Here is a 14223-nt window from a genome sequence, read left to right as displayed (position 1 = left end):
AGTTTTTGCCTATAGATAATTGACTTATGTAAGCCTCAGTTTAACCACCTTAAAGATGGGGATAATGACAGTAGCTACCTTAGTATGTTAGAACCATCAAAGTGTTGTTTAGTGTTAAATATCTTCCACAAACCTAGCCCAGAAATGGAAGGCTTTACATTCAAACACTTAAGAACTAGCTTGCATTAGGAATACAATTTGGAAACATTTTCATGATTTAAAGTATACTATACACATTTCATCATATCTGGACCTGATTTTCTTGGTTGATGAGTCCTCTGGGACCACTACTTTCTTCCTGCACCCTGTCTCTGCTCATTGGGATAGAATGAAAAATCAACAGCTGTCCTAGTCCTATTTGGGGCCTTAGATAGCAGATCTGACCCTTTCTGCCTGTGTCTTCTGCACTCCAAAGTTCTCTTCAGAAATGTGAAGGCGATAAAGTCCCAAGATGGTGACCCTCTCAACATGTTGATGGGGAAATAGATGAGCTAAGACTACTGAGTACCTGGGACAGTTTCAGGTCTCCTGAATGAGAGGAATCAGGCAAGCCTGTGGTAGTAGCCCTTGGGAACACTCTTCAAAACTGTGTGAAATTAGGGTCCACAGAAATAAACTGAGTAAAGGAGATGAAGTTGGAGGGGTGTGTGGAGGGAGAAAGCACCTGCCCTCCCCAAGACCTAGTGAAGAGAATTCCCAGCGGTGGAATTTCTTCCTATTCTTATTCAAATGGGGTGTCAATAAGGAAGAATTACAGAGACAGACATGGAGCTACTGGTAAAAGAAGCAGAGATGAAGGAGAGAAGTGGGGTGTACAGATGGAACCCCAAACATAGAAGAACTTTGTTTTGAGCAAAGCCAAGTCCTTCTTGGAAGACATGAAGCCAACATGCCACCATCCAGAACAATTAATCCTCTGGGGCACAAAAGGCATACACTTCCCAAGTGGTCAGGACATCATGTGGTCTGAGAATTGAACTTCGTTGCTTTTGTTTGGGACCACAGCGAGGTAGGGGAGCACAGAGGATCTGTGAGGATCTGCAACTCCAGCCCTCTGTGAAGGCAAATAGAAAAGTTGACTTAATCTGGGGCTAGGACTATCAAATATCTAAGGTTGGTTCAAGCTCTAGTTACTTGTTATATCCCTGTAAAAAGTCTTAGTGATCAACAAGATGGCCTGCACAAAAACAATCAGGTATAGTAGCTTAAATATGATAATGGCATTGGGATATGGTAATGGGCAGACTTGGAGGCAATTTTCTTGGTTTAAATCTATCAGCGGTAGTACTTTAGTTGTTAGTCTATATCCATCGCTCTCCTCTCTGTGTGTCTATATTTCTCTTTGTCTCTTTCTGTTCCTCTGTGTCTCTGTCTTTGTCTCTCTCTTTCTCTGTCTCTCTCTGGAATACCTAGGTGTTACAGATGTCAGAGACACAAAAAAGTGCCAGAAGGACAAATGAGCCAGCTTTGAGTTTTCTCACTATCCAAGCTACAATTTGAGCATCAAAAAAAGATAATTGTGGTTAATTGAAATAGATAAGTTTGTGGAAGGTCTTAATTTCATAATGATATCCAGAAAGAAACTTAATTTGACCTATGCTACAGGTAATTAGGATGAACACAGAAGTTTGGCTACAAAGGGATATGTTTAATTTTTTATTAATTTTAATGAGAAGTGGCTAATATAAAATGGTATTTTATTTCTACTACTAACTCTGCTTGATTAAAATAAAACTATTGAAGCTTGTTTCTATCTCCCTAAGTATGAGAAGAAATGTAGCAGGAAACAGCAAGTTAGGCACATTGCCTTGGGAAAACATATGGAAATTCTAGAAATGCCAGGAGAGAAAATGAGCACCAATGAGTGCAACACAAACCTAGACAAAGATTCAAAACTGAATTCTAAGTGAAGGAATTAGTTAAATGTTTTAAGGGGGGGGGCGCTCTAGCACTATCTCAGTTCCATTTATCCGAGCATGAGGACTCCAGTTGGCCCGGGGCTGTGTGACTTTTCCTTGAAAGACATGAACAAATTTCTACTTGCTCCAACTTGAACACAAATGACCCACCCACTGAAGTCACAAGTCAATCCAAGTCTATCATGCTAAGACAATAAATACTTCTAGGATCATGAGTGAATGATTATCTAGTAAGAAGCATGGTGATTCAGGAATCAGTGTTACTAGAAAGCTCATGCCAGCATAGTTAATAGCTCCTGAAAGTGGCATCACTAGAGAGAGTTTCCTACACAACTTGTGGGCACCTCCACCGAAGAACCCTTTCTGTCTCAACTGCCTGCTGCTATCACCTTATGAAAATCACTCTGATTCTAATGACTTCCTTAGAAGTGTTGTGAGCCTCTGCCCTTCCTATTCATGAAGGAATGTTTCAATCCAGAGGAAACAGCTACCCAAATGACCATTAAATATAACGAACATGGTTCAGACACTATACATTTGTGTTGTTTGTTTGTTTGTTTTGGGTGGGGGAATATTTCAGCTTATAGCTTACAGGAACTCAGGCAGGGCAGGAACCTGGAGGCAGGAACTGGAAAAGGGGAGTTCCATGGAGGAATGCTGTGTATTGACTTGTTCTTCACTGCTCCCTTAGTTTGGTTTCTTTTCTGTTTGATTTTTTTCCTTTGATTGAAAATAGATTCTTTTTTCATGCAATATATCCTGATTATAGTTTTCCCCTCCCTCTGCTCCTCCCAGTTCCCTTCTATCTTCCCTCCTCTCTAAATCCACTCCCTTTCTATCTCTCATTAGAAAAAAATAGGCTTCTAAGAGATAGAAACCAAAGAGAACAAAATAAAATATGATAAGATCAATTGATAACTACAATATTGAAGTTGAAAACAGCAACCCAGCAGGGGGGAAAGAGTCCCAAGAGCAGGCAAGAGTCAGAGACCCACTCTTTCTCATGGTCAGGAGTCCCACAAAAACACTAAGCTAAAAGCTATAATACATATATGACCTGGTTCAGACCTGTGTAGACCTGTGCTTGCTGCTTCAGTATCAGGGAGCTCATATGCACCTTGCTTAGTTGATTCAGAGGGCTTGTTATCCTAATGTCCTCCATCCCCTTTGGCTCTTAACAATCTTTCCACACCCTCTTTTTTGGGATTCCCTAACCCCTGAGGGAAGGAGTTGACGGAGACCTCCAGTGCAGATTCTCTATCCACATAATGTCTGGCTATGGAGACCTGCATCTGTTTCTATATGCTACTATAGGAAGTCTCTGTAATGATGACTGGATAAGGCACTGATCTACGAGTATAGCAGAATATCATTGGAAATCATTTAATTTTACCCTAGGTCTCTTGGATATCTAGTCCCTGGTTCTTGGTTTCCCAGTGTCAGGTATGGGTTCTTTCTCATAGAATGGGCCTTAAGACAAACCAGACATTGGTGGGCTACTTTTACAAGTTCTGTGCCACGATTGACCTAGCATATTTTTTGGGCAGGACAGATTGTAGGTCAAAGGTTTTGTGACTGGGTTGTTGCCCATGTTTTTCTTTCAGTAGCCTACAGAGTACCTTACTACACCAAAGAGTCTAGAACGTAAGGTTGAAGGCACCAGCTCAACTTTTCATGTTCGATGAGTTGTGTAAATGTTGTCCTTGACAGTGGGAGTGGGGCCCTGCTGTCACTGTGTGGAGAGAAACCCATTGTCTTAGCATCAGCCTGAGTTGTTTGCAGATTTCCATGGGATCCCCCTTTGCCAATAACTAAGTTGAATTAAATTCAGTCCCACCACTGGAAGCCTTGCAACTATACATTTAAAATAATGTCAATAATCCGGACCCAGTTATCATAGGAGTAAGTTGATGGCTGTGTCACGCTGGCCAAGAAAAATGGCAACATTTCTTGGGAAAGCTCTCTAGATTATTAAAAACCAAAACAATGCACATAGAATGGGCTTAAATATCGACATAGAAATATTAAGATTATCTTAAAACGAAAAACTGTAAGTCTGGTACCCATGTTCATGTCTTGGTAGAAGATACACAGGCTCATGCCCTAGTCAGTAGGTCAACCAAATCCTATGACCATGGCTGCTCCTTTTCTTCTTGGTGTAGATAAGAAAAATTGAACTGAGATAGAGAAATGACACAATGGGTAAAGGAACATACTGCCCTTACAGAGGACCTGAGTTTAGTTACACAAACCTGATGGGGGAGGTCCTTCTGTGTATATGTTTGTCTTATTGGTTGATAAATAAAACACTGTTGGCCAATAGGGAAGCAAGATATGTGGGACTAGGAGAAAAGGAGGATTCTGGGAAATGTAGTAAAGAGTGGTTGCCATGTGATCCCAGGAAGAGAGGATGCATATGGCCAGTGTCCTCCGTAAGATAAGTCCTTATAAAAATATATAGATTAGTAGTTATGGTTGATAATTAAGACTGAGCTAGCAAATAAGAAATTGTCATCATTGGCCAGCAGCACTGTAACTAATATAAGACTCTGTGTTACTTGGGGGCCCTAAAGCTTCGACAGAACCCAGGCAGCTGGCTGAAAGAGTTATCATTACACAAACCCACATAGAGCAGCTCACAATTGTCTATTACACTAGCTCTAGAGGGATCCAGTGTTTCTGGCCTTTGAAAGCACATACCCCCTACTCATACTCCCTCAACACACACACACACACACACACACACACACACACACACACACACACACGTTAATTTTGTTAAAAATAGAAAATAACTATCATCTTAAGAAATGTAGATGACAAGTGATGATTCAGTGGTTAAGAGCATTCTCTGCTCTTTCTAAGGACCTGATTTTGTTTCCCAGCATCCATGTTGAGCAGGTCATATGGCCTGCAACTCCAGCTCCAGGGAGATCCAATACACTTTCTGGCTTCTTGCATGTCCACAACTGTGGAGATAAGTTGTTTATGATTTAATAAACCTTGCCTGGGGAACAGAATGCAAAGCCAGCCACATTAGTTAGCCATAGAAGCTGGGCAGTTGTAGCACACCCCTTTAATCCCAGGACTCAGGAAACAGAGGTAGATAGATCTCTGAGTTCAAGGCCACCCAGGCTACAAGAGAGAGAATCAGTCTAAAAGAATAACAGAGTTCACACCTTTAATCCCAGAACTAGAAAGGTACATAAAAGACAATAACCCAGTGTCTCATGCTGTATTCTGAGGTTTAGTTTCCAGTCACAGAGAAGACAGAGAGAGCGTTGGTAGAGGTAAGAGCTAGTGGCTGGCAGCTTAGCTTCTCTGATGTTCAGGCAAACTTTATTAAATCATAAACAATATATCACCACAGACAATCCACCTCTCTCTCTCTCTCTCTCTCTCACACACACACACACACACACACACACACACACACACACACACAAATAAACCTTAAAAATAGAAATATAGATAGTATTAAAAATAAGGAAGATAAGATTTTTTTACATTTTAGAAAGGTATATACATATAAATACAGTAATATTCTTTATGATCTTTATATTTGTGTATGTTTTGTTTGTTTGTTTTATGTGTTTAGAATGTTTTAAAGAATGTCAAGGGAAACACAACAAATTTTCTTTTAAAACAAATGATACATGGTGGATTTTTTATTAGCCTTTCCAGGTTAGTTTTCATTGCAGGTTGGAGAGTAAATGTCAGGTTGGAGTGGGTTATAAGTTAATATAAGAGGGTAAGGAAGAAAAGGAAGACAGATGAAGCAGTTATCATGGAAGAAAAATTTAAGAGAGTGCCAATAAACAGAGGGATCAAGATTAATATTTTAAGGCAACACTTTTAAAAGTCAGAACCAATGCAAAAGAGTCTATGATGAACAAAACAGTGTTGTTTTTGACACAATATGGAAACAATGGGTTATTGGGAGGAACTGGTTTGTACAAGAACTAGGAGAGGTTTTGTGGAAAAAAGAAACTGCAAGTCCATGGAGGCAAGTTGTCTTGCTTGTTTGTTTTAGAGGCTGAAGACCCTTGAATCCAACTCTCCTAGTTAGCTTCAACTGTCAACTTGACACATTCTAGAGTTACCTAAGGGAGTGTCAATTTCTGGGGGGGATATGTTGGTCAGGTTGGTCTGTACAGTCATGTCTGTACAGACATTTTCTTTATAACTTATCTAGGAGGGCCCAGCACATTGTTAGTGGTACCATCTTTAGGCAGGGAGCTCTAGGCTGTATAAGTATGGGAGCTTACTACTGTAGAAGTTCCTCAAAATATATGTGAAAAAAGGTAAATGGAGTCACTAAATAACAGGGAGACAATGCCCCAACTACACATCTTTTGCTAACAAGTGAAAAATCCAGTGCCAGATATGGGGTACATTACAGTTGAGGACAGAACCATGGAAACCCCCAAACAACTCAGGCTATTTCTAAGTCTATTGGTTGCTCTTCCCAAACTGATGGTAAAGTCTTAACTAGTATTCATGTTACTGGAAGGTACTTTACATGAGAAGAAAGACAACCTGTAACCCTAATACAAACCCTGGAATCTACAATGGTGGCCTACCTGCATGATATTGACACAGATGTTGTGGGAGTAACCAACTACTGATCATGTTTTAGGTCCACTCTATAGGGTGGAATACATGCCTGTCACTGCTCATATGGCCAAGAACCTGAGATTAGATAGGCCATTTGTCTAGGGAATAACCAAATACTATTGTTTTGTTAAAGAAATACAGCAATAAAATGACTCCTAGCAACTTTCTTCTATACTCATTGATCAATGCCCTGCTCAGGCATCATCAGAGAAGCTTCCTCTAGCAGTAGATTGGAACCAACACAGAGACCCACAACTAGTCATCACGCAGAGAGTGGGAGACTTTGGAACATTCTCTCCTAAGTGGGATGTCTTCATCAAACCCCTTCTTTTGGGACTCAGAGAGATATGCAAAATATGAGGCAGAGAGATTTGACACCAAGGAAACAGTGTCTTCTAGACAGAATAGAACTGATGTGCCTATGAACTCACAAAGAACACAGTAATGCACAGGGCCTACACAGGTTCAAGCCAGGTTGGGGGCAGGGGTCCTAGCACTGAGACAGGGAAATGGACATGAGCTCTCATCCCCAGCTTAGAAGGTATCTGCAATTTGGCAACTGCTTGCAAAGGAAAACTTCCTTTTTTCCATTGAAGTTTCACTGAGTATATAAACCATACCTATCAGTTGATGGCCAATGCAAAACCAATACAGTGGTATTTTTGTAAGCATTTTGTATTTTGCTTGTACATTATAGCTTCTGATTTTGTGTTTTTATGTGTTTTGTTTTCTGTGTGTGTATGTCTCTCTGTGGATGTTTTACTTTGGTTTTAATTTTTTATTTTTGTTTGTTGCCAGAGAGAAAGAGAAATGGAGAGAGAGAGAAAAGCATGAAGTTGGGAGAGCGGGGAGATGGAGAGAATCTAGGAGTAGTTGCTAGGAGTAGTTGGGGGAGTGGAAAGCCTGATCATAATATTTTACATGAATAAAATGTATTTTCAATAAAAAGGGACTATTAAAAACAAAAAGAACTAAGAGATCCCAGGGAACATGCCAGCAAGCAGGGTTCCTACATTGTTTCTGCTCCAGTTCCTACGTGATCTCCTGCCCTGTTTCCCTCAGTGATGAATTGTGACCTGGGAGTTGTAAGATTAATCCCTTTCTTTCCCTCCACTGCTTTTGGCCAAGGTGTTTATCACAGCAACAGAAAGCAAATTAGAACACCAACCTGTCCAGGCCTGTCCTTACCAGGGAGCTGGAAAAGTTTGGGCATTCTGGTTGTGGATTCAGGCAAAGGGGGTCTTTTGTGTGCATGGTATTTGAGTAGAGGATTGATAGGTTTTTTTTTTGTTGTTGTTGGTTTTTTTTTTTCCTGACTAGAAACAAAATGTGACTAGCCACTTCATGCTTCTGCAGTCATGCCACAGCCCTCAAACTGAGCCAAAATAAACACACCCTCCTTCGCTCCCCTTTTCCTTCTTCCTCCCCCTCTCTTTCCCTTTCTCCCTTCCTTGCTTGCTTATTTTCTGTTTGGAGAAGACAAAATGGTTTATTTCATCTAAAATTCCAGGTTACAATACATCATTGTGAGGAGGTAAAAATGGGAGCTTCAAAAAGCTAGTCACATCACATTGACAGTCAAAAGCAGAGAGAAGTGAAAACATAGATGCTTGCTTTTTCAGTTTCTTGACTATCCTACCTCCCTCTTTTTCATAAAGAAAACTAACATATCTTTTACTTATTTTTGGACAGCTGCACACATATAAAGAGTGTACCTTGAATATGTACTCTAGCATCTCCTCTCCTAGTCCCTTCAGGCACTGCAACCATGTCCTCCTCCCCCAACTATGTCCCCTTCATCCAAAGTATGCCCCCTCCCACCTTCACAAACATTCAGATTTTTTTAGGCTTTCATCTTTTAAATAGCCCACGGAATCCAAGTGGTGCTACCTGTTAGATTATTGACTGATCACGCTGACTTGATCTTTTCTTTCAATTTTTTTTAATTTGAATTAAAAACAAAATTGTTTTGCATGAAAATCCCAGTGCCCTTCTCCCTCCTGTCCTCCCCTACCACCACCCCCCAACTAAAACCCTACCTATCACATATCCTTTCTGCTCCCCCTGGATGGTGAGGTCTTCCACAGGGTGTCATCAGAGTCTATTGTATCCTTTGGGATATGTCCTAGGCCCACCCCAGTGTGTCTTGGCTCAGGGAGTATTCCTCTATGTGGAATGGGCTCCCAAAGTCCACACCTATGCTAGGGTTAAGTACTGAACTACTACAGGAGGTCCTGTAGATTTCCAAGGTTTCTTCACTGAAACCCATGTTCCTGGGGTCTGGATCAGTCCCATGCTGATATCCCAGCTATCAGTCTGGGGAGCAAAAGTTCCCGGATGTTCAGGTCAGCTTTTTCTGTGTGTTTCACCAGCATGGTCTGGACCCCTTTGCTCTTCACTTATCCTTCTCTACATCTGGATTGCAGTTGAATTCAGTGATTAGTTGTGGGTGTCTGCTTCTACTTCCACCAGCTGCTGGATGAGGGCTATCGGGTAGCATATAAGTCAGTCATCAATCTCATTATCAGGGGAGGGCATTTAAGGTAGCCTCTCCTCTGTTGCTTAGATTGTTAGCTGGTGTCATCTTTGTAGATCTCCAGACTTTTCTCTAGTGCCTGATTTCTCTGTAAACCTAAAATGTCTCCCTCTATTATGGTATCTCCATTCTTGTTATCTTGTATTCTTCCCCTGACTCAATCTTTCTGCTCCCTCATGTCCTCTGCATCCCTTCTCTTCTCCCCTCCTCATTCTCCTAGGTCCCTCCCCATTCTTCTCATGCTCCCAATTTTCTCAGGGGATCTTGACCCTTTCCTCTTCTCCAGGGGACCATGTATGTCTCTCTTAAGGTCGACCTTGTTTACTAGGTTCTCTGGCAGTGTGGATTGTAGGTTGGTAATCCTTCACTCTATGTCTAAAATCCACATATGAGTGATCACACCTCAACTTCAATTCTGACTTGATCTTATGATGTGAGCAGGTAGCCATGGCTGCAGTGAATTCCTGAGTGCAAGGCCATGTCCAGTTCAGAAGACAGAACGTCCCAGCACTCCTCCACATCCTCAGCCACTTACCTTTTTGCTACCCCTTCTTCTGTGATGCTCTCTGAGCCTCGTGGGGCAGGATGGGTTGATGCGGATGTCCCATTTAGGAAAGACTTCTCAATGGTCACTTACAGTCATGTGCCTGAGCATCAGCTGCTCGCCATCACAGAGAGAGGCGTTTCTGGCCCAAGTTAAGGGCAATACAAATCTATAATCTCTTCCTTCCTTAAGTGGATTTGTCAGGAATTTGTCGTAGTCATGCAAAAGAACTGATACAGATGTGTATCAAAGTAGTGAAGTTTGAAAATCGATGCCTGACAGCTCCCCAGGATCCCCTGCCAAACTGCTCCCCAACATTTATAGGCAGGTAGTGAAGAAACATATCTCTGAATCCAAGATCATAATCTTTGCGCTCCAAGAACCCCTTGCCTCCAACTAACCAGTTATCTGGTATTTGTTGTCAGGTCTAGCATTCTTCTGCCCTTGGGTCCCCAGAACCTGGGAAGCCAGCAGCAGGGAGTTCTCACCAATTTTCGTCTTTGAAATCTGTCCCAGCCCTCTGGAAAGAAGCAGGCCTTGTATTCTGGGGCATGATGCTTCAGCTTTTATTCTTAGACTTCAAAGTCTAACGTTGGAATAAAAGTCTTTCCCCACATAAGCCTATGGATTTTCCCAGGGGAAAGGTACAGATTTACGTTTAATCAAATTTGGGAATGATACTGGTGTGAGACTGCTTCCATGACATCTCTCTGGAAGAGCTGCAGTTGCTGAGCATACACATTGGATTTGAACTTGCAGGAAGTATGGCATGCTGCTCCACACACATGAAGCTGACCGGAGAAGTCAGGGTTTACTTTTTGGTCTCTTTTTGTTTCTAACCAAACGTATTTATTTGATCTAATGAATAGTACAATTGTTTTCGACAGGCCATCTAAGAAAACAAACAAGACAGAGAAATAAGTGAAAAGATACTGATGACGGGGACTGGCTCTTCATCAGTTCTTTACTCATTGCCATGGTGAAATACTTAATAGGAGGCAACTCAGTGAGGAAGCGGTTTATTCGGTTCACAGTTTGCAGGTCTATTCCACCATGGCGGGGCTGGAATGACTGCTACCATGGTTCTCATGCTGGCAATAGGGTTAGGCAGCTGGTCACATTCCCACACTTAAGAAGCAAAGAAAGGTGAACCCTGGTGCTCAGCACACTTTCTCCTTTTGGATGGTACCCTAGCCCATGGGGTGACACCACCCACATTTAAAAGTAGATCTTCTCTCCTTGATTAAAATTCTCTGGAAACATTCTTACAGTCCCAGCCAAGATGTGTGTCTCTTAGGTGCTTCTGATTTCAGCTTAGTTGACAATGAAGATTAGCTATCAGGTCATTTTATTTGGGTGACTGAAAAAACCTATATAGATTACTCACAGGCTGGAGAACCAGTAAAACCAGTAACACGACTGAGTGCAGGTCTGTAGACCTGAGAATGTTGGTCTAATTTACAGTGGTATAGAAGACACCCCTGAAGTCCACAGGCTGGGGAGATGACATGGACAAGCAATGGAGAGGTTCATGTAGGCTTACAAAGAGCAAGTGAGACTATACCCTCCTTCCCTCTGCCATTTTGTTATAATGAACTCCCAGGAGGCTGGATGGTACCTTCTTACACATTCTGTTCACCTGTTTATATGCATCTTTACTAAACACCCTCACAAATACACCTGGGAAAGCCCAATACTCTATTTAAACATAAAACTGCCCAGGCTTCCCTTTTACTATAAGAGAAACAGGATTGGCACCCACCAAAGCACTTGGTGTAAAATACAACACCTGCGTGTTTCTTAGATCAAGTTTGCTATCCTAAACCAACCAACCCAAGTATGTCAGTCCATTTATGTTGCCATAAAAAATATTCACAATGGAATATTTTAGAGTAGCTTTTAGAATAGCTTAGAGGAACAGAATTTTATTTTCTCTTACTTCTAGAGGCTGTGCAGTCCAAAGTCAAAGTACTGTCAGGTTGTAGTGAGGATGGCACTCTCCTTTCAAGGTGGTCTCTTATGTATCCTCAATAAGGGAGGAGTACTGTGTCCACACATGGCAGAAGGGCAAAGGAACGGAATGCTTCATGAACCCCCCTTTAAAGCCCTTATTCCCACTCATAAATGAGAAGCCCTATGACTTAATAACCTCTTTAAAGCTCCATTCTTAAGACAATTACAGTGCAATGCCTGGAATTTGGAGGACACTCAGTCAAACTATGAAGCAAATATTAAACCCTAAAGCAGCATGAAGTGGTTGGGTTAATGATTGTTTGAAGGAATGAATGAGTGAGTAAATAAATAATTGATCCAATGATTAAAGTTGAGCTGCCACTCACTACCTATCTCAAAGCCAAAGGCTCATCTCTGAGTGAAATCCTCATGGCAGCATGACTTCCATTGGGAGTGGAAGATGGGGAGATTTATTTTTCCGGGGTATAATTACTTACCCAGGGTCCAAATGAAATGAAATTAAGAAGGTCTTCCTCCTTTTCAACCAATGATGGATATAGGTGCAGGGAAGGATGCTGTCTTGCAACATATTTGAAGTCACAGAAAAACGTCTCCGGGGAACAGCTGGGTGGGCATTGTCTTGTGCCCAGATGAAGAGGATTGCTGGAATGGTGCCTGCCACACACCAGCTGGAAGGTGCTTGCACAAACCTGTTTCCAATCATACTTCTCCAATGCCATGTTTCTTAAACCATCCAAGTTTTGAAATCCCAAATCAACCAACCCAAGTGTTTCTGTCCATTGATGTTGCTGTTGTAACAAAATACTTAACTCTGTGTAACTTAGAGGAGCAGAACTTTATTTTTGCTTAGTTCTAGAGGCTGTGCAGTCCAAGAGCAAGGTGCTGATTGGTTGTGCAATGAGGATGATGCTCTCCTTCCCAAATGGCATGAAGAAAAATGATATGGCTCCCAGTGTGGGGGGATATTCATCTTCACTGTTGTTATACAACCTCTCCCAAGCTATTGGTGCTGAGTGTGGAATGCTGATGAGATTCTGTCCTCACTATGGCTGTGACTGTCCTCTCAATAAAGGAGTGTGACACTTTGGCACTTGCATAGTTTTTTTTTTCAGTTATTTTTATGTAGTAATGGAGAGTAGGGGAGTAATTCTGAGCAAAATAGAACATGAGGGGAAGGGGCAGGTATTTGTTATAGAGAAGAAGTCCCATGCTCTCGATCAAGGCAGAAGCAAATAGCTGAAGTCAAGGCAAATTGTGTATAAGAAACCAGGCAGATTTATAAGGAATAGACAAAAATAAAGGCTGATGCTTTGAGTCAAGCAAAAAACAATTGATGGGAAATCAGAAACCAAGGGATTCTCCCAGCTGAAGGAAAAATTCTATAAAGTAGAAAAATGCAAGGAGCCTGTGTGATAGAGGCAGCTTGTTGGCTGCTGCTGCGGTTCAGGGAAACCTACCCCTTCTGTCCATTCCTGCCTTGGACAGGGTGCAGATTTTCCCTTAAAAACACCACACCTCTATTTGGCCCCAGACAGATTTCTAGGACCATCACAGTAGGATGTCAACACCTTTTGAAAGGTGTACCTTACTCTTACTCTCTCCCTCCTTTCCACTCTGAGGTGTGTGTGTGTGTGTGTGTGTGTGTGTGTGTGTGTGTGTGTGTGTGTGTGTGTGTACACTCATAAGCCCTACATTTGGAAATATAGCTAAGTCTGCAGAGAGGCAACCAAATATCGGTGAAAGATATCTCCCAAGCATAACCAAGAGGCAATGTGAGAGCCTTAGAGAGCCTCAGCCAGTGTCTGTTTCTTATTCTGGTGGAAACAAGATGGGATGGGGGTGAGCAGTTGGAGAGAGCTAGTCTTCAGTTTTTATGATTGGGGTGGGGGTCCATGACAATCACACCCTTGCATTTAGAGCTAATAGATCCACTCGGAGCTTTGCCACACTTGGGGGAATCTTTCCTGGTTATGTTCCTGAATTAACTAAGGTGGAGGTGGGATTGAAGGTTGACCTTCTTTGAAGGAGACTCCATTAATGGGAACTGAAACTTCAAGCTAATAATGGAATCTATCTAAACAAGCCCTGGGGTTTAGGAGATGGACCAAAGCAAAGATTCAGAAAGACACCCAGGCTATACTTCCTTGGAAGGAATTAGAACATTCAACTAAAAGAAATGTTCTTGGTGCAAGTTTATTAAGAAAAAATGTATTCAATGCAATGTTTAAAATTATTAAACAAATATGTAATTCATTCTCCCTTGTAAATAAAGCAGCAACTCTAATAGAATCCCAGAGAACACTAGGTGGTATATGCTACTTCTGCAAAAAGAAGCTGTGTACATAAATAAGCAAGCCCCACAATGGAGAACAGGGAAAATCCTCCCCACAGACTTGTGTATCATGCAAAGAAGAAAGGAGGAGAGTCAAACCTAATTATACTGACATCCTTGCCCAATGAATGCCTAGGAAACATGCCCAGAAAAAACACTTTTGTTGACTTAATTCATATTGATCCCTAGTTTTCTCTCCTGCAGTGTGCATGCGTGTGTGTGTGTGCATGTGTGTGTGTGTGTGTGTGAGAGAGAGAGAGAGAGAGAGAGAGAGAGAGACAGAGACAGAGACAGAGAGAGA

The 14223-nt window shown here is 41.7% G+C and overlaps 1 protein-coding gene across 2 annotated transcripts in view; it reads left to right on the top strand.

Annotated features, from left to right (window-relative positions):
* LOC113834922 (vegetative cell wall protein gp1-like) overlaps positions 1-14223 on the top strand; it is a 95812-nt gene that overhangs the window by 12362 nt on the left and 69227 nt on the right. Inside the window, exon 2 of one of the 2 annotated variants that reach the window (XM_035442448.1) lies at positions 12130-12645. The exons of the other annotated variant lie outside the window; for it this stretch is intronic. Within the exon in view, the coding sequence (XP_035298339.1) occupies positions 12130-12318 (189 nt within the window). The 3' untranslated portion in view covers positions 12319-12645. Of the gene's footprint in view, positions 1-12129; positions 12646-14223 lie in introns of those variants that run through there. 2 annotated transcript variants of the gene reach the window in all.

This window comes from Cricetulus griseus, chromosome 3, assembly GCF_003668045.3.
Source record: "Cricetulus griseus strain 17A/GY chromosome 3, alternate assembly CriGri-PICRH-1.0, whole genome shotgun sequence".
Lineage (NCBI taxonomy): Eukaryota > Metazoa > Chordata > Mammalia > Rodentia > Cricetidae > Cricetulus > Cricetulus griseus.
This window is presented reverse-complemented; position numbering and strand designations above follow the sequence as displayed.